The sequence below is a fragment of the Neofelis nebulosa genome, chromosome 8, assembly GCF_028018385.1.
Source record: "Neofelis nebulosa isolate mNeoNeb1 chromosome 8, mNeoNeb1.pri, whole genome shotgun sequence".
Lineage (NCBI taxonomy): Eukaryota > Metazoa > Chordata > Mammalia > Carnivora > Felidae > Neofelis > Neofelis nebulosa.
The window spans coordinates 47640426-47663331 of record NC_080789.1 but is presented as its reverse complement, the minus strand read 5'-3'; the positions used below and the strand labels follow the sequence as shown (position 1 = coordinate 47663331).

Genomic DNA, 22906 nt, shown 5'->3' with positions numbered 1-22906 from the left:
TTAGGTTGTCATTAGGATCAAATAATTAAATTCTTAGCCTGATTAAAGGCTGAATAGAGTGTTGATTTTTCTTTTCAAGCATAGTTTTTCAACAAAGTTATATGTTCCATTTTCATAACACATAAAGTGGGTCAGTCTTAAAAAGATATTCATGAGCCTCATCGTTTTTTCCCAAGGGCCCATCTGAATTCTTTGATATTCAAATCATTCTCTTTTGAAGGAATGTCCCCATCTTGTAGATGAGCTCCCCTTCTCTTGGTAAGGGGTCTAAGGCTGTCATTCCCTTGCTTGCCATTGCTCTGTGTGTGTGTGTGTGTGTGTGTGTGTGTGTGTCTGTGTGGCTTGAGTGGTTCTCCAAGCTCAGGTTTATGAATTCTGTGAAATCCTGCATTTTTTGCAAGGTTGGCAAATTCACCCTGCTGCTGACATGCTGTACATTGCACTGTTATATTTGATGCTGGAGGGAAAACTGATTGACATGGGGATGTTATAGTTGTAGGGAGAGATGTCTGAGTTGAGACTAATTTGTAATCTGTCAGTTCACGGGGGCAGTGCTTCTCAAACTTCAAAGTGTACGTGAATCAGTGAAGGAACTTACAAAAATACGGACTCTGATTCAGCAATAATGGGGTGAGACCCAAGATCCTACATCTCTAACCAGCCTCTAGGTGATGCCAATTTTTCCACCCTCTCTGGTCAGCAAGCCACACTTGGAGTAGCAAGGTGGATAGATGGTGCCTTTCCATGCTGGGTCCTTCCTCGGTCTTCTCCCTACAAGTGCTTGGACAACAAATACTTAGATAATGGGCTTGGATGGCCTGCTCCGCCCCAAGACTGCAAGGACAGAGGGGCAGAGGTCGAGTTACTTACTCCTGCTTCCCAGACCCATCTCGAATAGAAGCAGCTCTTGGGTCATGCCCTCAGACCTGGGCTACCCTTGAGAGGTTTATCATGAGAAATCTATTTTTAATAATAAAGTACTGAAGTTTCCCAATTACCTACTTAAAATATAAGATAAGGGTGGGGTACCTGGGTGGCTCAGTCGGTTAAGCGTTCAACTTTGGCTCAGGTCATGATCTCGCGGTTCATGGCTCTGCGTTGAGCTCTGTGCTGACAGCTTGAAGCCTGGAGCCTGCTTCGCATTCTGTCTCTCTCTCTCTCTCTCTTTGTCCCTCCCCTGCTTGCACTCTGTCTCTTTCTCTCTCAAAAATAAATAGTAATATATATATATATATATATATATATATACACACACACACACACACATATCATGTATCATATATCATACCTATATGATAAGGGATATTCTGAGGTATTCATGTAATAAGGTCATCCTCACTGTCTTGCATTTCCAGAAGCTTCCTGGGTGAGAGAAAAGTATGTAGGCACAGCCATCAAGCTCAGGGTGCAGTCTTGGGAATGTGTCATTAGGCTACCAAGGTAGGGCTCTTGGGGTTACTCATTTGGTAGCAGCCATATCTCTTTTGGCTGTGGTCCTTTGCTGGAACACCCAGGGAAGAGATTTCTGTGTTTTCTGTGTAGGTAACATCCGTCCAGGGCCTTATGATTGTCACTCTTCAGGAAAATCATTAGTTCTCCCCTGGCCCCGTGTCTTCCCATTCCCAGTTGAGTTGAATGAGGATAGTCAGGATTATTAGCAACAGCAGTTCCGAGGGCTACCCACTCCCTCAGTCCCCCAGAGAGGCTACAACCCAAATTCATTCCTAAGAAGGCAAGCCTAAAGCCCTGAGAAAGTAAGCGTTGGTATTCCTATTGCAGGCAGCCAGGCTCATTTGTCATTTGAGAAGCAATCCATGCCAAGGCAGCATTCAGTTTATAAGTAAATCAAACTGACAGGAGTCCAGAATGGACAGGTTGTGATTCTCTGAGTAATAAGATCTTGTAATGATTCAATCTATGAGGACATCACCAAGACCGCCCTCGTTTACAAAATCTGTAACACTAAGAGCAGGTGAACACCTCCATGCTCTGAAGCCTGGCCTTCCACCTTGGTTCACTTCTGAGGATACATTTCAATTGCTGGTTTAATCCTCAACACTGTGAAATATCCCTCCACTACATTATAAATACTTCACAGAATATCTCCTTTATTCTGTCTTATTAAGAACATGGGTAATGTGACTCCTATTGCCCCATGCTGTTTGTTAATTGTACAATAGACAAGATATACAGGGAGCCTCTTGGTTTCCTGGCCTCCTACCCATTTGTATGGGTGCTATGTTGGCCTTGGTTGCCATATCCAGGACTGCTTGTTTTAAGGAACTTCTTTAGGACTTCCTGGGCTTCGTGTACCATAGTAATAGGTCAGGTTCAGTTACAGTTTCTCCCTCTACACTCTATTTCTCTTCCACTGAATGTCCCATTTTTATTTTTTTATTTTAATTTATTTATTCTTAAATGTTTGTTTTGAGAACAAGCATGAGTGGGGGAAGGCCAGAGGCAGAGGGAGAGAGAAAATCCCAAGCAGGCTCTGGGCTGACAGTGCAGAGCCTGACATGGGTCTCGATCCCACAAACCATGAGATCATGACCTGAGCCAAAATCAAGAGTTGAACGCTTAATCGACTGGTCCACTTAGGCTCCCCTGAATGTCCCTTTTTAATAAAGAAATTTTTGTTGAAGCTGAAGTGCAAACTAGAAATGCACATGAAAATGTTGAAATGTTGCTCTCCGTGACTGCGCTATATTTTCCATATGCACATTTTGCAACGTTATGTCCAAGTAAGAAACAGAAATGGCTGGATCTTTACAGACTGCCCATGTAACCAACCAGAGCTGGAGATTAGTGCTGTCGGTCAAAGTTGGCATAAGTCTCAGGACAGATGACTGTGCACGATGAACTTCTCTTACCTGGGATAATTTGCTTCTTCTTACAAAATCCTCATGGTTCGTGTACCCCAGTGAAAGCTCAGTGATGGGAGGGGGCTGGTCCTGAGAGCCAGGAGCCATGGCAGGTGACCACCGCAGTCTAACCCTGCATTAGACCGTGAGGGCTTCGCTGTTTGGCTTACTCATCTGTCTCTTCGCTTGGCAACTTTATTGATTTCTGTGATTATTTAGGACCAGATGGCTACATTTCTTGAGCAGTATTATTAGGTGTGTTTGGTGTAAGAAAAATGTGCTCAATAAATGTAAGAGTGGCCTGAAGTGAATTTACAACTAAGCTTCTATAAAGATGAGGTTCACTCTGTGAATAACTAGGCCTTGAGTAATGTGTGTGTGTGTGTGTGTATGTTACAATAGCATGATGGGGCACCTGGGTGGCGCAGTCGGTTAGGCGTCCGACTTCAGCCAGGTCACGATCTCGCGGTCCGTGAGTTCGAGCCCCACGTCAGGCTCTGGGCTGATGGCTCGGAGCCTGGAGCCTGTTTCCGATTCTGTGTCTCCCTCTCTCTCTGCCCTCCCCCGTTCATGCTCTGTCTCTCTCTGTCCCAAAAATAAATAAAAAACGTTGAAAAAAAATTTTAAATAAAAAAAAAAAAGATGAGGTTCACTCTGCGAATAACTAGGCCTTGAGTAATGTGTGTGTGTGTGTGTGTGTGCGTGTGTGTGTGTGTATGTTGCAATAGCATGATATAAGCCACCCTACTATGCCTTAATATGTAGTTACTTTTCATTGGTTCTCTTTTCCTTCAACTGTAATGTGGCAGGAACTGTCTGTTTGAGTCATGCAAAGCTCAGTAAGACAGGGTTCCTATCTTCAAGCAGCTAAGCGGGGTGTCTAAGCGGGGTGATGAGATAGGACGTAAGAAATAGAACTCTGAATGACAGTGTGACAAGTACTGTGGGATGCGCAGTGCTCCTGTCTGTGGACACTAGGCAGGGGTTCACAGATGAGAAGGAAGCGGGGGACTGAGAGACAAGTGACAGAAGACAGTGGTGGACCTTGGGGTCCAAAGGTGTGACTGAGGGTGGAACATCACAGATGGCCTTTCAAAGTTTCCTTTTTCTCATGCACAGTATTTGATTAGACACCAAGTGCTGCTGTTCTAACTTTGGTGACATCTCTTGTCTATTATCATCCCTCTTTATTCTCTTTATGTTTCTCACTTTTCTCCCTAAAACAAAACTAAACACCTCTAATCATACGATCTTCCTTTCCCACTTTGGCTCTTCACTGGTTTATTGCTAACCCTCCACAATCTGGATAGAATCTTCTGTTTCTAACTCATTTCCTAACACTCACACCCACTCCCCCCAACCCCAAAACACCTTCATAATACCATGTCTCTGCACACATGGGCACATCTGGTTTGCCTATCCCCTCCCCTACAACCTTCATTTTCTGTTCTCATGCTCACCAAAGTTTGTTGCTGCCTCAGAGCTGTTCTGTTGAGTGTTCTCTGCCCTTAAGACTCTTCCTTTAGATGATCTCATCATTTAGATCTCACTGCCAAGACCTTCCCTGACCACCTCATCTAAAATAGTCTCCACATCACTTGGTTTCACTGTTTTGTAAGATTCAGGACCACTGAGAGGATACGTAGTGCCTTTGCTGTAATTAGAAAAAGGTGCCTCCTCTGGGCCAGTGCAGACCCCATCCAGCCCCTCAGCTCGGCTTCTGTGAAGGGGGCACATTGCAAACTTCTTCATGACAGCCTGGAGACTTCTGCCTCTAGCTGGAATTATCTTATTTGCCTATTTATTCTTTGCCAGTCTCCCTGGTTAATTGTGTGACTCCAAACATCTTCTATATTTTTCAAAGCTATATCTCCTATACTTTATTTGTGGATTCAAGCCCAGGGCTTAGAGTACTGTAAGAATTCAACAAATACTGGTTGAATGACCTAATGAATTCTGTGATGCCTTGATTGATCCTGTCTCTACGTTGGCTTAGGCTTCTGAATATAACATCTTCTAGAGTATTTATCATAGTGTGTTGTCATTCTGTTTCTATTCCATATCTCTTCCACTAGACTGTGAGCTTCTTGGGGTCAGAGAATGTGCCTTGTCAATCTTGTGCTGTTTAGTACGTATTTGGTATATTGTGGGTTCTTGTAAGAATTTGTTTATGTTAATGGCTGAGTTTCTGAATCTCAAATAAAGAAGAGAAGTAGTTCTATTAATATAAGGAAATCTGATGGGAGAAGTGGTTTTCTAGTAGAAAAAATTAGTTCAGTTTTGAGTTTGAGATGTCATCCGAACATTTGGATGAAAATGCCCAGTGGCGAGTAGGAGTGTGGAGACTGAGAGCACAGTAGGGCTTGAGGAGAAGCTGCAGACATGGGTGAAGATGTTAATAAGGGAAAGGTTATGGATGCTGGTCACAGATCAGAAGCCTGTGGCCAAGTCTGGCTTACACTCTTCTTTTCCTCATGGTGTTTTAAAATTTTTCAAATTTATTGCATATCTGTAAAAATTAGGAGATCTTAGGGGCACCTGACTGGCTCAGGCAGTTAAGCGTCTGACTCTTGACTTTGGCTCAGGTCGTGATCTCACAGTTTGTGAGTCCCGTGTCCTGCTTAGGATCCTCTCTCTCTCCTTCTGCCCCTCCCCTGCTCGCTCTCTAAATAAATAAATAAATAAATAAATAAATAAATAACTTTTAAAAATTAGGAGATCTTCACGCAAATTTTGGATTTCTGGCTCCCTTGAAATACCAGATCTGGTGACATGATGCTTAGGAGAAGCTTCCCTACAAGGGCTTCCTGGGCCATCCCACCCCTACTTCCTGCTACTTGCCTGGTCTATAGGCTTTCAGTTCTTACGGAATAAGAAGAAAGTAGACTAAAAGCAGCAGATTTCTTCTAGTTGAGGCCCAGAGAGGAAGGAAAAGACCTGGGAAGGCTGAGAGGGTTGGGCTAATGCAGGAGACTAAGGGGCAAGCACAGTGTCAGAAAGCCAAGTGAGCAGAGAGGATGGATGAGGACATGGGGAGGAAAGAGACGGGATGGGAAGAAAATGAACGTTAACAAAATATTGTTGATTTTGATGACTGAAAAGTCACCGATCATATACGGCAAGGTGGTTAAGAGTATGGATTTCAGCATCAGGTAAGACTTTGTCCAAAACCTGGCTCAGCAAGTTTGGGGGATTATAAAGTCACTTTCATTACTATACAGACCGAATTACTTTATTCTTTATAGTTCTCAGTAAATACAACTTTAGTATGGCAACTTAAAATTCTACCTTAATCACTTTTCCCTCATGGAAGCAATTGCTTTTTTTTTTAAACGATTTTTTTAAATATAAGTTTTCTTAAGACCACAACTTTTGGGGTGCCTGTGCGGCTCAGTCTGTCAAGCAGCCAACTCTTGATTTTGGCTCAGATCATGATTTCACAGTTTGGGAGTTCAAACCCCGCATCAGGCTCTGCTCTAACAAGGGGGAGCTTGCTTGGGACTTTTTCTCTCTCTCCTTCTCTCTCTACCCCTCCCTAGCTCAAGCTCGCACTGTCTCTCAAAATAAAGACAGAAACTTAAAAAAAAAAAAAGACCACAACTTTTAGGTCTGTAATGTAGGATTAACCTAATAAATGGTTAATTGTTAATAGTTTTTTTCCAGATGCCACTCAGAGATGGCTACCACCTCAGCTGTCTTTGAAATGATTGATGTTTGTTTGACAGAATGACACATGCTATGTTTTTATCCAGAATAACTGAGTTGTAAAAAAATTCATATTAGTTTGAGTTCATATGGCTGGCCCAGAATCCAAACGTAGGCATTTATTTATTTATTTATTTATTTTAAAATCATTAACGTTTGAGGAGAGTTGACGCGCAACGTCACGTTAGTTTTAGGTGTGCAATACAGGGATTCAACAAGTTTATGTACATCATGCTACGCTCACCACAAGTGCAGCTGCCGTCTGTCATCACACAACACTATTACCTTCCCACTGTGTACTGACTGTATTCCCTGTTCTGTGCCTTCTATTCCCCTGACTTCTTCATTCCGTAACTGGAAGCCTATATCTCCTGCTCCCCTTCCCCCAAAATGGGGGCTTTTAAATGTCCTAGTCAGCAGCTGGTTTAAAAATCTAATCTTTTCTCATCAAGGGAGGTGGCAGAACTCATTTACTGGCAGTGGCGATAAGTTTCCTGTCGGAGGTAAACGTTCTCTGTTGCACTCACATGATTGATTTGACTCCAAGCCTGATGATTGCCTTACAGCTAGTATGTTATTAAAAGCAACCCTGGATATTTTAACAACTGATCATCTGTTTGTAGGCCATCTTGTTTCCTAAGAGCTCCTCACACTGGAAGCAGGGAGAAAATCCTCTTGTTTCTGGTAGTAAACATTCAAAAAAAATTTTTTTTAAATGTTGACTCATATTTGAGACACAGAAAGAAACAGAGCGCAAGCGAGGATAGAGCAGAGAGAGAGGGAGGCACAGAATCTTGAAGCAGGCTCCAGGCTCCGAGCTGTCAGCACAGAGCCCCATGCGGGGCTCGAACTCATGAACAAGGAAATCATGACCTGGGCCAAAGTTTGACGCTTAACTGACTGAGCCACCCAGGCTCCCCTCTGGTAGTAACAGTTTAAAGAGAAACATGACATTTATTGTTTTCTTGGGAAATTTGGTTTTGTAGGAAAATTTCTTTTTGTAGTTATGTCTTCTTTTAAAAAGTTACTGCTCATTTTTTTCATGTGTCAAAAGTTCAGAAGTAACAGAAGTAAAACCAATGGATCACCAAAATAGTGATTAGGAAAAGTTTATTATGCACACACAAAAAAGATGGTTTGCAAACTGGGAGCGCTGAAACCAAAACATGGAATAAGGATCCAGGGTGTATTATTATGAAACAGCTTATATAGAGAGAAGGCAGTGACTGTTTATTTTTCACTCTGATTGGTTATAATATTAGAATTTTCTTAAATCATAGGGAATTAGTCAACCTTGGGAAACAGTTCATGTTTTGCTGCTGATTTCCAGAGGCACAAGCAAGAGATGACCTATGTCAAGTTGGTTGTGCAAAATAAGTTAAATTAAACTTTGTTAAATGAGTAAACTAATTTTGTCTGCTCAGGGAATTTTCAAGTCTAGTCTCTGTTTGTTTTTTATCTTATTTTATTTATTTTTTTAAATTTGCTAATGATTATCTTTTTTTTAAATATGAAATTTATTGTCAAGTTGGTTTCCATACAACACCCAGTGCTCATCCCAACAGGTGCCCTCCTCAATACCCATCACCCAAATCAGGAGACTATAGATGCTGGCGAGGATGTGGAGAAACGGGAACCCTCTTGCACTATTGGTGGGAATGCAAACGGGTACAGCCGCTCTGGAAAACAGTGTGGAGGTTCCTCAAAAATTTTAAAATAGATCTCCCCTATGACCCAGCAATAACACTGCTAGGAATTTACCCGAGGGATACAGGAGTGTTTTTTATTTTAAAACATGTATTTAAACAAGATGGTTGGATGGATGGAGATATGTGAGAAAGTATGCTAATTGTGGAATTTAAGTGGTAGGATATATGGGCATTTACCAAACACTTTTGAAAACTTTTCTGTGTGCTTGAAAATTTTTGTAATGAAATGTTAGGAAAAGAAGAGGTTATTCCAGACACCTAAGACTGCAATTTAAATATTGTGGCAGCAGGTGGTGGCAATACTTTGAAAATCAGATAGGCCTGTTTAGTCAAGCCACTGATTTAATACCTGGAATTTTATGCTTTACTAAAGTATAACTCAGCAGCCTGCTTTTCTGGCTTAGGGATTCTTTTTTTTTTTTTTTTTTTTTTTTTAGTATTTATTTTTGGAGAAAGAGAGAGATGGAGCGCGAGCCGGGGAAAGGGCAGAGTGATAGAGGGAGACACAGATTCCAAAGCAAGCTCCAGGCTCTGAGCTGTCAGCACAGAGCCCGATGCGGGGCTCGAACCCACGAACCGTGAGATCATGACCTGAGCCAAAGTCGCACACTTAACTGACTGAGGCACCCAGGTGCCCCGCGATTCTATTTTTTAAATCCGTATCAAGGCCTGGCGAGCTATCTACAAAATAAACTCTTGGACAGAGATGTAAAGCTGAGTTTATTCAAAGGCCAAATAATTGCCTGGCACATCCATTGGCTAAAGGTTTTTCTCCCATTGGTAGTCATTTTCATGATGCTCAATTACAGGCTATTTTATTCCCACCATTTTATTATAAAACATTAGTTCATGCAACATCAGATGCCACCAGGAGAAATTTTCAAGTCTGTGACTGTCTCTGGGAAAGAAATAAGAAGAGCCTGTTTCAACTTCTCAAAGCTTGCTTTGTGATCAGACTTCATTCCCCTTATTTAGTGTTCAATAGAGGACAAGTTGCAGCCCCTCAGAGAGAAAAGGAATGAGCTCTGCTGCCTGGCTGCTCCTGTTGTAGGCTCCTTTGTCATCAGAGATGCCAGGGACCCGGGAGCCTGCAACCTGTGTTCTGCAAGGGTTACCTGGGGAGTGAGGAGGCACTGAAGGGCTTTTATCCATTTCCTGAGCCAAACCCTCCCAAAGAGGAAAGGACCTAACCCGAGTGGAAACCAGTTTGCCGGGTACCGTCCAACCAGTCACCCATTGTGCTGAGGGTGTTACACACTAGTATCTCTTTGTTTAATTCACCCACATTTCCATGGACATTTCCTAACATGGAAATGGAATTTGGACCTCAATCTTTTTCCTTTTCTGAGAGCAACCTCAGACAAAAGAATAAACTTGAAGTTTGGCCACTCTTTATTTCACTAGAGAATGGTGCTATGACCGCTCAATGCCACATGACACGAACAGTCCTGGTAAGAATATTCGTGGGGCGCCTGGGTGGCTCAGTCGGTTAAGCGTCCGACTTCGGCTCAGGTCACGATCTCGCGGTATGTGAGTTCGAGCCCCGCATCGGGGTCTGTGCTGACTGCTCAGAGCCTGGAGCCCGTTTCAGATTCTGTGTCTCCCTCTCTCTCTGACCCTCCCCCGTTCATGCTCTGTCTCTCTCTATCTCAAAAATAAATAAATGTTAAAAAAAAAAAAATTAAAAAAAAAAAAAAGAATATTCGTTCATTTAATCATCAAATCCATACTGAGTTTCTGCCTGTATTGGAACATCGACTACGGACAAGATGCGGCCCTATCTCTAGGTGTTTATGATATAGGTAAATATGACAGTAAGTGGAAGGAGAGTGGGAGGTGGGGGAGGACAGGTGGTTCAGGTAGAGGGAGCAGCCTGTGCCGTGCTAGCCCCAGACACTAGAGAAAGCTTGATATGTTCAGCAAAGGGCAAATGGTTCAATGTGATTAGAGCACAGAGAGTGAAGGGGGCTATAGGAAAGGATAGGGCTTAAGTAAGTGACCTCCTCTAAGCTCAGCATTGCTCTGATTTCATATTGCTCCTTGTTGTTTCCATGTGCACATATACTTGCCAAACTGCCCCACGTGTCTTTTCAGAAAATATGTCATGCTGTCCATTTGTACTTTCACCCCAAAGCGAGTCTTACACGGGCACAAGATTCTTGTGTGATTTGAAGCAGTTTCTGTTTTCCCCCAGAGTCTTCCCGAGCAATTATTGGTGGCAAGCTGGCTTCATGACTTTTGCATCACAGTTGTAAAGCTACATTTCAGCTGAGATAGTGGGTCCCATTAATATGGTTAATAATAACTGGACAGAGTTGAATAATTAAATTAGGTTCAATGATAAAATAGTTATGAACCAACACTGAGTATTAGATGGGGAAGCTTTTCAAAATGCCCCAGACTTATGCCCATCCAAGTCCTAATGAATATAAACCTTTACATAGGACCTGGATGTGTCTATTTAGATAAAGTTCTTCAGGGATCTAGGTGCATGTTCATGGTTAAAGTGAACTCACAGAGACCTTATCACTTGCATAGAAAAGAATATTTTCAGAAAATTCTGGATGATGTTTTTGAACGTATTTATACTGGCTTCAATATGGTGATAGAGGATACAAGTCAGAAGTATTTTAGTCAGAGTCAGTCCCTAGAACATGTCCTAGAAATTTATTTTTTGGTAATTTTCTATTGGATCCATAAAGTCAGGGCCATAATTACAACCAGGAAGGTAGTAGTAAATTCCCTCTCCATCTTTATTTCCTCTTAAGTAGGAAAACATGAATTATCTTCTTGCCTATTGGATCTACTTAGAAGATGTATGGTGCTAGTAAACTTGAGTTGGGGAGATCAAAGCTGGCTTTTTATCATTATTTACAAGTAACTGGACAATTGCAGCCAATCGTTCATATCTCGTGAGGCAGCATGAAAAGTCCCATTGGGTAGATATTGCAGAATGAAATTTACTGTGTTTAGAGGAGACGTTAGTATCATTCTCCATGGCCTGCTTTCAGTTGGAATCAAATTCATGGATCAAGCAAGCATTAAAAAAGAAGAGGAAGCCGGTTGCTGAGAAAAATAGAAAAGAATATTAGGTATAGTAGTGCCATTGAAGATGGATAAAAGTGGGTGGATTCAGGAGATTTGGGACATTGAACTGACAGCACTGCATGGTGGGATCGCCTGTGGGTAAGCAGACGGAGGAGGAGTCAGAGATGATGGCTGGGAATCTGTCTGGATTCCCAGTGGTCTGGGACCACTGCTTGGACATAGTGACCAGTTATAATTATAGTATAAAGCTTTCTACAATGTAAACATATGAATGGTCATATGACATTTACTGTGATTTAGAACCATAGAACAATATTCTTGTCTTCGTGATTGCTGCCTTATTTTTATTAAAATAAATTTAGAAGTAAGCAAAAATTTGTAACGGAAAATTTCAAAGAGCTTTTGTCGGGAGAGATTTTTTGTTTTTGTTTTTGCTTTCCGATTTGTTAACATTTTTAATGAAAAACTTCAAACATACACAAACTGAGATTAATAGTGAAACCCACGTATATACTTAGCAAATTCGACAGTTTTCAATTTGTGTCCGATCTCATTTTATTTAAACCCCCCACCAACTATCCTCCCTTACCAACTGAATTTTTTTGGCTTTGTTGAGGTATAATACGAGTTTAAGGCATACAACATAATGATTTGATACACATACTTATTGAAGAGTGATTCTACAATAAGGTTAGTTAACACATTCATCACCCACACAATCATCTTTTGTGTGCATGTGGTGAGAATATTTAAGATCTACTTTCTTAGCAGTTTTCAAGTATATAATACAAGATTGTTAACTATAGTCATCATGATGTACATTAGATCCCCAGAACTTATTCATTTTAAACTGAGTTTGTACCTTTTGACAAACATCTCCTCATTTCCCCCATCTCTCAGCCTCTGGCAATTACCATTTCTACTCTCTGTTTCTCTGAGTTTGACTTTTTTTAGCTTCCACACATAAGTGATATCATACAGTATTTGTCTTTCTATGTCTCACTTATTTCACTTAGTATAATGCCCTCAAGGTCCATCCGTGTTGTCACAATGGCAGGATTTCCTTCTTTGTTATAGCTAAATAATATTCCATTTGTGTGTGTGTGTGTGTGTGTGTGTGTGTCACATTTTCTTTATTCATTTATCAGTCAATGGACACTTAGATTGTTTCTGTATCTTAGCTATTGTGAATAGTGCTGCAATGAGCATAGGGTAAAAATATCTCTTAGAGACAGTGATTTCATATCCTTCAGACATATACCCAGAAATTTTTTGAGGTACCTTCATACTGAGTTCCATACTGCCTGTACCAACTGACCTTTCTAACAAAAGTGCACAACGGTTCCCTTTTCCCCACACCCTCACTAACACTTGTTATCTCTTGCCTTTTTCAAAATAGTCATCTTCACAGGTATGTGGTGATATTTCACTGTAGTTTTGATATGCATTTCCCTGATAATTAGTGATATTCAACATCCTTTCATGTACCTTTTAGTCATTTGTATGTCTTCTTTGGAAAAATGTTTATTCATGTCTTTTGCCCATTTTTAATCAGATTATTTTTTTTGTTTTTAGTTTTTTATTTTTGCTGTTTATTTGTGTGAATTCCTTATGTACTTTGAGTATTAACCCTTTATCAAATATATGATTTGCGAATATTTTCTTCCATTCTGTAGATTGCCTTTAAATTTTGTTGATTGTTTCTTTTGCTGTACAGAAGCTCTTTCATTTGATTTAGCCCCACTTGTTTATTTTGCTTTTGTTGCTTGTGCTTTTGGTGTCATCCAAAACATGGTTCCCAAGACCAATGTCCAGAAACTTTTTCCCTATGTTTTCTTCTAGGATTTTTATGGTCTTGAATCTACATTTAAGTCTTTAATTTATTTAGAGTTACTTTTGTAGAATAGGGGTTCAATTTCATACTTTTCTTGTGAATATCCAATTTTCCCCACACTGTTGAAGAAACTATCCTTTCCTCACTGAGTCCTCTTGGCTCCCATGTCAAATTTTAGTTGGCCATATAGGTGTAGGTTTATTTCTGGGTTCTCGATTCTATTCCATTGGTCTGTATGTCTATTCTTATGCTAGTACTATTTTCATTACTGTAGCTTTATAATATAATTTGAAATCAGAAAGTGTGATTTGTTCTTTCTCAGTGTTGTTTTGGATATTAGGGATCTTTTGTGGTCCATATAAATTTTAGGACTTTTTTTCCTGTTTCTATGAAGGATGCCATTGGAATTTTGATAGGGATTGTGCTGAATCTGTAGATGGCTTTGAGTAGTATGCACATTTTAACGGTATTAATTCTGCTGATCCAAGAACATAGGATATCTTTCCATTTTTTCATGTCTTCCGTTTCTTTCACCAACGTTGTATAATTTTCAATGTACAGGTCTTTCACCTCCTGGTTAAATTTATTCATAAGTATTTTATTGTTTTTAATGCCCTCGTAAATGGGGTTCTTTATTTCTTTTTCAAATAGTTCATTGTTAATGCATAGAAATGCAACTAATTTGTGTATGTTGATTTTGTATCCTGCAACTCTACTAAATTTATTAATTCTAATAGTTTTTTGATGGAATATTTAGGACCTTCTGTATATAAGATCATATCATCTGCAACAGATACAGTTTACTTATTTCCAATTTGGATAACTTTTATTTCTTTTTGTTGTCTAATTACTTTGTGTAGGACTTCCAGTATTATGTTGTGTAAAAATGGGGAGAGTGAACTTCCTTGATTTGTTCTTGATCTTAGAGGAAAAGCTATCAGCTTTTCATTGAGCGTAATGTTAGATATAGACTTATCATATAGGGCTTTTATTATGTTGAGGTATAGCCCATCTATACTTTGTCTAGAGTTTTTTTCAAAAAGATGCTGAGGAGTCCCTGGGTGGCTTAGTCCTGAGACCTTTGTCTCAGGTCACGATCTCATGGTTCGTGAATTCAAGCCCCACATTGGGCTCTCTGCTCTAAGTGCAGAGCCCACTTTGGATCTTCTGTCTCCCTCTCTGTCTCTGCCCCTCCTCTGCTCTCTCTCTCTCTCATCTCTCTCTCAAAAATAAATAAACATTAAAAAAAAAGATGCTGAATTTTGTCAAATGCACTTTCTACATCTATTGAGATGATATGATTTTATTAATGTGGTGTATCACATTGATTGATTTGCATATGTTGAACCACTTTTGTATCCCAGGAATAAATCTCACTTGGTCATGATATGTGATCTTTTTAATGATTATTGAATTTGATTTGCTGATACTTCATTGAGAATTTTTTATCCATGTTTATCAGGGATAATTGCTTATAATTGACTTTTTTTTGTAATGTCTTTATCTCACTTTGGTATCAGGTTAATTCTAACCTTTTAAAATGAATTTGAAAGTGTTCTCTCCTCTTCAGTTTTTTGGGAAAGGGTGAGAAAGATTTCTATTGATTCTTCTTCAAGTGTTTGGTAGAATTCACCAGTGAAGCCGTCTGGTCCTGGACTTTAGTTAGTTGGGATGTTTGTTTGTTTTGAAGTTTACTTATTTATCTGAGAGAGAGAGAGAGAGAGAGAGAGAGAGAGAATGAGAGACAGAGCAAGTTGAAGGGGTAGAGAGAGAGAGGATCTGAAGCAGGCTCTGCACTGCCAGTGCTGAGCCCAGTGTGGGGCTTGAACTCATGAACTGTGAGATCATCACCTGAGCTGAAGTCAGACACTTAACCAACTGAGCCATTCAGGCACCCTGATATATTTTTGATTATCGATTCAATCTCCTTTCTCTTAATTGGCCTGTCAGATTTTCTATTTCTTCATGATTCAGTCTTGGTAGGTTGTATGTTTCTAGGAACATCCACTTACCCAATTTGTTGGAGTATAATTGTTCATAGTAGTTTCTTATGATCCTTACTGTTTTTGGGGTATCAGTTGCACTGTCACCTCTCCTTTCTAATTTTATTTATTTGAGTCTTCTCTCTCATTCTTTTTTTTCTTAATCTAGGTAAAGGTTTGTCAATTTTGTTTATCTTTTCAAAAAATTAACTCAATTTTGTTTATCTTTTCTGTAGTGTTTCTGGTCTCTTTTTCATTTATTTTTGCTCTGATCTTTGTTATTTTTTTCTTTTTACTACCTTTCATCTGAGTTTGTTCTTTATATAGTTCCTTGAGGTATAAAATTAGGTTGTTTATTTGAAATCTTTCTTTTTTCTTCTTAATGTAGGTGTTTATTGCTATAGATTTCCCTCTTAAGACTATTTTGCTATATCCCATAAGTTTTATTATGCTGCATTTCCATTTTTATTTGCTTCAAGATATTTTTTATTTCCCTTTTGATTTCCTCATTAACTCATTAGTTTTCCAAGTATGTATTGTTTAATTTTCACATACTTGTGGATTTTCAAGTTTTCCTCCTGTTATGAATGTCTAGTTTCATGCCATTGTGGTCAGAAAAGATACTTGGTACAATTTTAATCTTCTAAAATTTGTAACACAGTTTTGTGACCTAAAATATAATCTAGATTTGAGAATATTCTGAATGCATTTGAGAAGACTGTATTCTGCTTTGTTGGGTGGAATTTCTGTATATGTCGGTTAGGTCCATTTGGTCTACAGTATAGTTCAAGCCCAGTGTTTCCTTTTTGATTTCCTGTCTGGATGAGCTATCCATTGTTGAAAGTAAAACACTGAAGTCCCCTACTATTATTGTATTGCTTCTATTTCTTCCTTCAGGTCTGTTAGTATTTGCTTAATATTAGGTGCTCTGATGTTGGATCTCTCTCTCTCTCTTTCTGGATACAGATATACCAATATCTAATCTATATATATAGAGAGAGAGATAGAGAAAGATATATATATGTGTGTGTATATATATATATATATATATATACACACACACATAGAATATAGACATATATAGATAACATATTCTCTTGATGAATTGGCCCCTTTAGCATTATATGACCTTCTTTGTCTCTTGTTACAATTTTTGACATAAATTCTATTTTATCTGATGTAACTATAGCTACCCCTGCTCTCTTTTGGTTTCCATTTGCATGGAGTATCTTTCTTCCATTCCTTAAGGCTACATGTGTCCTTAAAGCTGGTGTGAATCTCTCTTGTAGGGAGCAGCATATAGTTGGGTCTTTTTAAAATTCATTTGCTCTCTCTATGCCTTTTGACTGGAGAATTTAATCCATTTATTTTTAAAGTAATTTTTGATAGGGAAGGACTTATTAATGCCATCTTAATCATTGTTTTTTGGCTGTTCCCTTGTTCCTTTCTTCCTCTTTCACTGTGTTCCTCTGTGAACTGATTTTCTGTGGTGGTATGCTTTGACTCTCTTCTTTTTATTTTTTGTAGGTTTTAGCTTTATAGTTACATGAGGCTTATTTATATAACATGTTATAGATATAGCAGCTTATTTTAGGCTGATAACAACTGAATTTTGATCACATACAAAAACTCTACCCTTTTACTCACATCTCCATATTTTATGTTTTTGATGTCATAATGTACCTCTTTTTATGTAGGCACCATTAACCAATTATTGTAGCTGTAGTTACTTTTAGTACTTTTGTCCTTAACTTTTATACTAGAGTTAAGTGAGTTACACATCTCATAATACAGTATTGGAGTATTTTGAAATTGACTATATATTTACCTTTACTGTCGTGTTTTATACCAGTGTGCATACCTTTAAACTTCATGAACTAAGCTTTGAGTTTGTAATGTTGAGCTTTTGAGTCCTTTCTGAGTGGTTGCTTTACAGTGTTTGAAACCTTTAAAGCTTCATTTTGCATCATGAGAATCTCAAAGACACATAGCCCTGAGTTTGATCCCCCAACTACAAAACAATCTTTCTCTTTTGGCTTTGACCTCATCATTTTACCATAGTGGATCAGATTCTATGAGCCCCAAAGAATTCTTTGGCATTCTGAACTTGTAAACAGAGAGGGGGAAAGGAGGGGAGGTCACAGGATCAGGATATGGGTTGATGAGAGCTTTCCAGTGTTTTTGTTATGGCTGAGAGACAGACATACATGTTTCTATGACAACTAAAGTATGTGGGTTGGAGAAGAGATGGTTTGCACACTCTGGCTTTGGTTGGTTTCCCTTTCTTGCTCTTTCTGATGTGTCAGTGACCTTCCCTGAACAGATAGAATTAAGTGTTATTGTTTTAAATTTTGTTTGGGAGTTAGGCTAAATTTAAATTGTACATGGTAGATCATGAGATGTTAAAGCAGAAATTAACACTTCAAGAATTATCTTCTCAGTATGAAGAAACTGAAGCTCAGAGAAGTTGTTTTGTTTTATATGGGGTCTCACATCTAGTAAGTGGCATAACTCAGAGAAAAGCCCAGGTCTTCATTCCTTTCTCCTTCACCTAAGTAATTTGATGCATTTTACCAGGAAGAACAAGAATAATTTCTTATGAGGATTTAGTGATGTACACACAAATCACCATTCAGAAGCCTGTTCTGACTTTCTTTTTATGAGTTTTAAATATAGTATAATGGCCATACAAAATAAATCTTCAGATTCCAAACTTGACAATGTCCTTCCGCTCCATTTTCTCTCTTGGATTACAAGGACATATTTCCATTTTATTGCAAATTGAACACAAGCAGTTTGACTACACAGCCAGCAGTTTAGCGAGATCATTTCAAGTTGCAAACCTCTCCAGTTTTGTCTTGAATGAACTTGAGGTTGGGTGTGTATATAACTATTTTCAGTGGTATACTTTAACTGTCTTCGAATGGGCTCAGACAGTTCCCTGGTGGTCTCAAACTGAAAATTTATGCCCTCTGTACTATCTTCCTTTCCAGGACCAGATCTTTATGGAAAATGTGGGCGCAGTGAAGCAGCTCTGCAAACTAACAAACAACCTTGAAGAAAGAATAGAAGAGTTAGAAATATGGAACAGAAAGCTGGCCAGGCTAAAGCGGCTCAGTAGTTTGAAGTCTTCAGCCAGTGAAGCAAGCTCCATCAGGTATATCCAGGGGCACCACAGCAGAAAGGAGACAATAGGGCCTTTCCATAACCAGATCAAACTAGATGGTCTTTCTGATCAAGCAGCAACCACTACTTTCTGCTAATGAAGTCCCTATTCTGTTTTTGGAATGTTTTGGGACACAATTGCCTTATGTGATAATGTTCTTATTTTTTCTGTTGCTGCTTTGAAAATGAAACAAACCGTGAAGTATCTGTTTAAGAGCAAGGTGTTTTAGGAAATGTTGCATTTTACCAAAGGATGACTTCTCCTTTAAGGAGTAGAAGTGGCCATTTCTAAATTTCGAAAATCGTCTTTGGTTCTCAGGGGAAAAACTTCTAATTTTTTTTTTTTTTCATTTAAGGAGGTAAATGCACATTTCCTGGGGTCTAATTATGAGAAAAAGAGAAATACAACATTTAACGCATTCATTTACGCTTACTAAGGTTCTTTTTCTCAAAAGGAACTCTCAATTGCCTTGACTTTTCCTTTGTAAAATTACCACTGTATTACAGAAAAAATCATACTGCTGTGTTAGTGGCAGCCTGGGCTTTTGTCGTGTAACTCCTGGAGAGGCATTTGAATGGTAATTAACATTCTCTCTCTTTTTAAAGCAAATTTAGCAGAGCTGTTAGTGCATCTTCTCCAAGAAAGGCCATTCCCAAAAAAACCAACAAGGTAAATAGACTTATTTGTAATGCACAGTGATAATGTTTTATATATATAAAAAAAAGAGTGTTTAGAGAAATTGATCAAAAATGCTTGCCTTCATTTATCTGTTGATAGACTCCCTTGTTTGCATCTTCATGCACTTTAGGTATTTAATTACTACCCCTTTAATAGTTTTTTCAAAAAGATGTTTAGAGAAATAAGTACAGAACATGTTCATTTCAGAAATACTATTCTGCTGTTTTTTTTTTTTTTAAATATATTGCCTCTATCAAGTGAAATTCATCAGCTTCCACATGCATATGGCCTTAGGCTGCAAGATCTGTGTGGATGCCTTAACTCAACCTCATTCCTTATCTATGGCTTCAGAAGATCCCAGGGGGACTTCCATTAATCCCCTAAATCCCTCTTTTCCCTTTTGATAGTTAGTACTCTATGTACAAATGGGGAAATAGGTATTCACTTTCTTGCAAAGGTTAAAGTGTGATGGTTTTATTAATGAATAAAGAGAACTTTCATCAAATAGAGTAATATTTACCTTAAAAAGTGAAGACTAATCATTTATTGATTTAAAGTACACCCTCTTCAATGAAGAGGAGTGTCAGTAAGGGAGAAGCTGCACTATTCCCTTCCTAGTACAATTCATAAATGCCATGAAACCCAGCTTGTTCCCTCTGACCCACCAGTGTTCCCCAGGTGGCCCTTCTCTGGGAAGATATTCATGACCTTAATCTATATCTTATTAAGGACTGATCTGGTGTTTGGGCCATTGCCCCCAATTACTCTCCATTCTTCATGTTCTACTGCATTGACCTATTTTTTTTTTTAAGTTTATTTACTTATTTTAAGAGAGAGAGAGTAGGGGAGGGGCAGAGAGAGAAAGAGAGGGAGAGAATCCTAAGCAGGCTTTTCACCGTCAGAACAGAGCCAGACAGGGGGCTTGAACTCACAAACTGTGAGATCATGACCTGAGCTGAAACCAAGAGTTGGATGCTTAACTGACTGAGCCACCCAGGTGCCCCTGCATTGACCTATTTTAAAAGAATTCAGAAAGAGTTTAATATTCTACTAAAAACTGCTAAAAATGTTATGTTGCTGACAAGCTACTTGGTGTACAAATAAACATAAACACATGGGTAAATATATATGTAGAAGTGTCCTTGGGCAAGTTACTGAATTGCACTGAGAAATAAATATAATAATAGGCTCTATCTTGCAAAGATTGTTGATAGGATTAAAGAAGGTGAAGCCCTTAGCCACAGTGACCAACACATAGCAGTTTGCTCAATAAACACAAACAATTAAACATGTTGTGTAGGAAGGGTACTGTTTGTACTGACCGGTTTGCAATGGGATGGAGGAAATGGTACCTACATCCATGGCGGCACTGATTGGTGCAATTCGGTTATGTGCAACCTCTGTAGCTCTCACTCTGCACTTGGGGAATTTCTTTTATTTTGCAGCTATGTCAGAATAATAACTAGAATGTGTGATTCATGAGAACAGGCCCCATGTCTGCCTTCCCCAGGGACTGGCACATAGTAGGTACTCAAGCAGTATTTGTTAAATGAATACATGAATGGAAAACCAGGTCTGATCATCTTCCCTGAAGGCTCTAAATTAAAAACATTGGGGCACCTGGCTGGCTCAGTCAGAAGAGCATGCGACTCTTGATCTCAGAGTCATGAGTTCCAGTCCCACATTGGGTGTAGAGATTACTTAAATAAAAAACTTAAAAACATTTTTTGTTAAATTAAACACATTAAGTAGTTTGGTCTCTTGGGTATGTGGGTGGGGAAGGGGATTGGCTTGTGGACACAGAGTAGAGGATTTATGTGGGTATTGAAGAGCACCCATTGAACTCAGAGACCTCTTGCAGTCACTGTTGTAAGTGGGAGGCAGAAAAAAGTGAGTAAGATACAGCCTCTTCTCCGAAGGAATTTCTAGGTGGCCAGGGAATATTGGAGAACAATACAAGAACAGTTGTATCTGGATGTGGTAAATATTGTAAAGGCTCAGAGTGCTGCAGAGCATTATGGGGCCAGCCCTTCTAGGAGGAGTAAGCTCTGGCTAGATATAGGAGAGGTTCCAGAGAGGCTGGCAGAAGTAAAATCTGGGGGCCAGCACTGGCTTCATTGAAGGATTAGGTGAGAGTCGGCTGGGGGGAGAGTAGGAGGTAAGGCTGAAAATATAGGTAAGGTTCAAATTTCCTGGACCACCTGTTATGGAATTCCCTTGGTAGGCCATGAAAACCTTTTGAATAATAACAATAACATGTAAGTTGTATAGTGTGCTTTTGTTTTACAGACAGGAGAAGGGAGGCAACATAGCATTGTGGTTAGGAGCACAGATTCTGGAGCCAAATATTTTTTGGTTTAAATCCTGGCTGTATGACTTACTAGCTGTGTGATCTTGGGTAAGGAACTTAGCCTTCCTATGCTTCGTTTTTTCCCTTCTCTATAAGATGGGGATGATAACAGTACCTGCTCTGAGGGTTGTTGAGGATTATCTGAGCATTAAATAAATTAGTATATATAAAGCACTCACAAGACAACATGGCACATAATAAGTACTATGCAAGTGTTCACTCTTAGAACTTGAGTGTTCTCATACTTCGGCATATTATGAGTCTTCCAGGGAGCTTGATAAAGTACAAATAATGGGGATGTTTTCCTTCCCTTGTGTTGTCTTTGCATGAGGTCTTGGCTATTTCTCTGAGGTTGACTTTCCCTTCCATGACATCAACGCTTAGGTATCCTCTGTTCCCTGGAGCCCCCATGATCCTTGGGTCATTGAAATACATGCATGTGGGTGGAATGTGCTACTCTTAGGACAGGTGGCTGTGTTAATGAGCAAAGTGCTGGTTGTGAACAGTTGGTGGACCTTAGCAGATGGTAAGAGGCCTGGCTGGGCCTTGCCTTGCCTTCCACATAGCTGCCGATGGTGGCACTTGTTCTGGAGGAAGATTGAGGTCTCCTGAGTAGCTCTCCTCCAATCTAGTGTTCCTCTTCCTTCCTTCTCTTTCTCTACCTCCAAGAGGTAGAAGGGTGACCCCCACTGTGTATTGATGGTGGTGGTGAGATGGGAAGGTCTTCAGTCCTTTGAGCAGAATTTTCCAGGACCTTTAGGTTTTTAATAAATTCTGTAATAATTCTCATGCAGACCTAAATTTGAGAACCATTGCACTGTTAGTTGGACCCACCCAATAACTCTGAAATGTTGGCAGGTATTATTTTATCATTCCTATTTTATTGATGAAGGAAATGAGAATCAATGACATTTAGAGGACTTGTTCAGGACCCAACTCCAAGCCCGACTCCATGTCTTAGGTCATTTCCCTATACTAGGTCAAAGGATTTGAAGCAAAAGCATGGAGATTTAAAATAATTCAGCAGCCATGGGGAGTAGGTTGGAGGGGAAACTCTTATCCTGAGCCTAATGCTGTTTAATTACAATCAATTCAACAAATTTCATTGAGTTCCTTCTCTGTACAGCACATTTTTAGGACATCCTCTGAACAGTTCCAGTGAGATGTAGGAATGGTAGAAACTATTCACTTCTTAATATTCAGAGTGGTTTCCAGCTGCCCTTACGGGTGACTCTGTTATGAGAGTCCTAAGAGTTTGTATATTTGTTAAAAACTTGTATAATTAATCCCACCCCCAACCCTAATATAACATTGAAGAACATTTTATTGATTCAGATAACCAATCCAAGAAATTTAAATACAGACCAGTTTCAAACTATTTCTTAAGTACCACCATCCTTCAATTCTTTTCCAACCAAAAGTATGATTCTACCCTCTACCCTCCAGAAGGAAGCAAACATAATATTCTCTACTGCATTCATAGAAAAGCTCCTATTTAAGGAGCACTGTATTAAAATGGGCAGAAAACCTCTGCTATCTTTTCAGCCAGATTCAACAGTAATTACAGAGCTCT

The 22906-nt window shown here is 39.3% G+C and overlaps 1 protein-coding gene across 4 annotated transcripts in view; it reads left to right on the top strand.

The window, feature by feature from the left end:
* MYRFL (myelin regulatory factor like) overlaps positions 1 to 22906 on the top strand; it is a 125435-nt gene that overhangs the window by 84370 nt on the left and 18159 nt on the right. For all 4 annotated transcript variants that reach the window (XM_058682142.1, XM_058682141.1, XM_058682140.1 and 1 more), the window contains exons 14-15: positions 18133 to 18296; positions 18911 to 18974. In XM_058682142.1, the coding sequence (XP_058538125.1) occupies positions 18133 to 18296; positions 18911 to 18974 (228 nt within the window). The remainder of the gene's footprint in view (positions 1 to 18132; positions 18297 to 18910; positions 18975 to 22906) is intronic.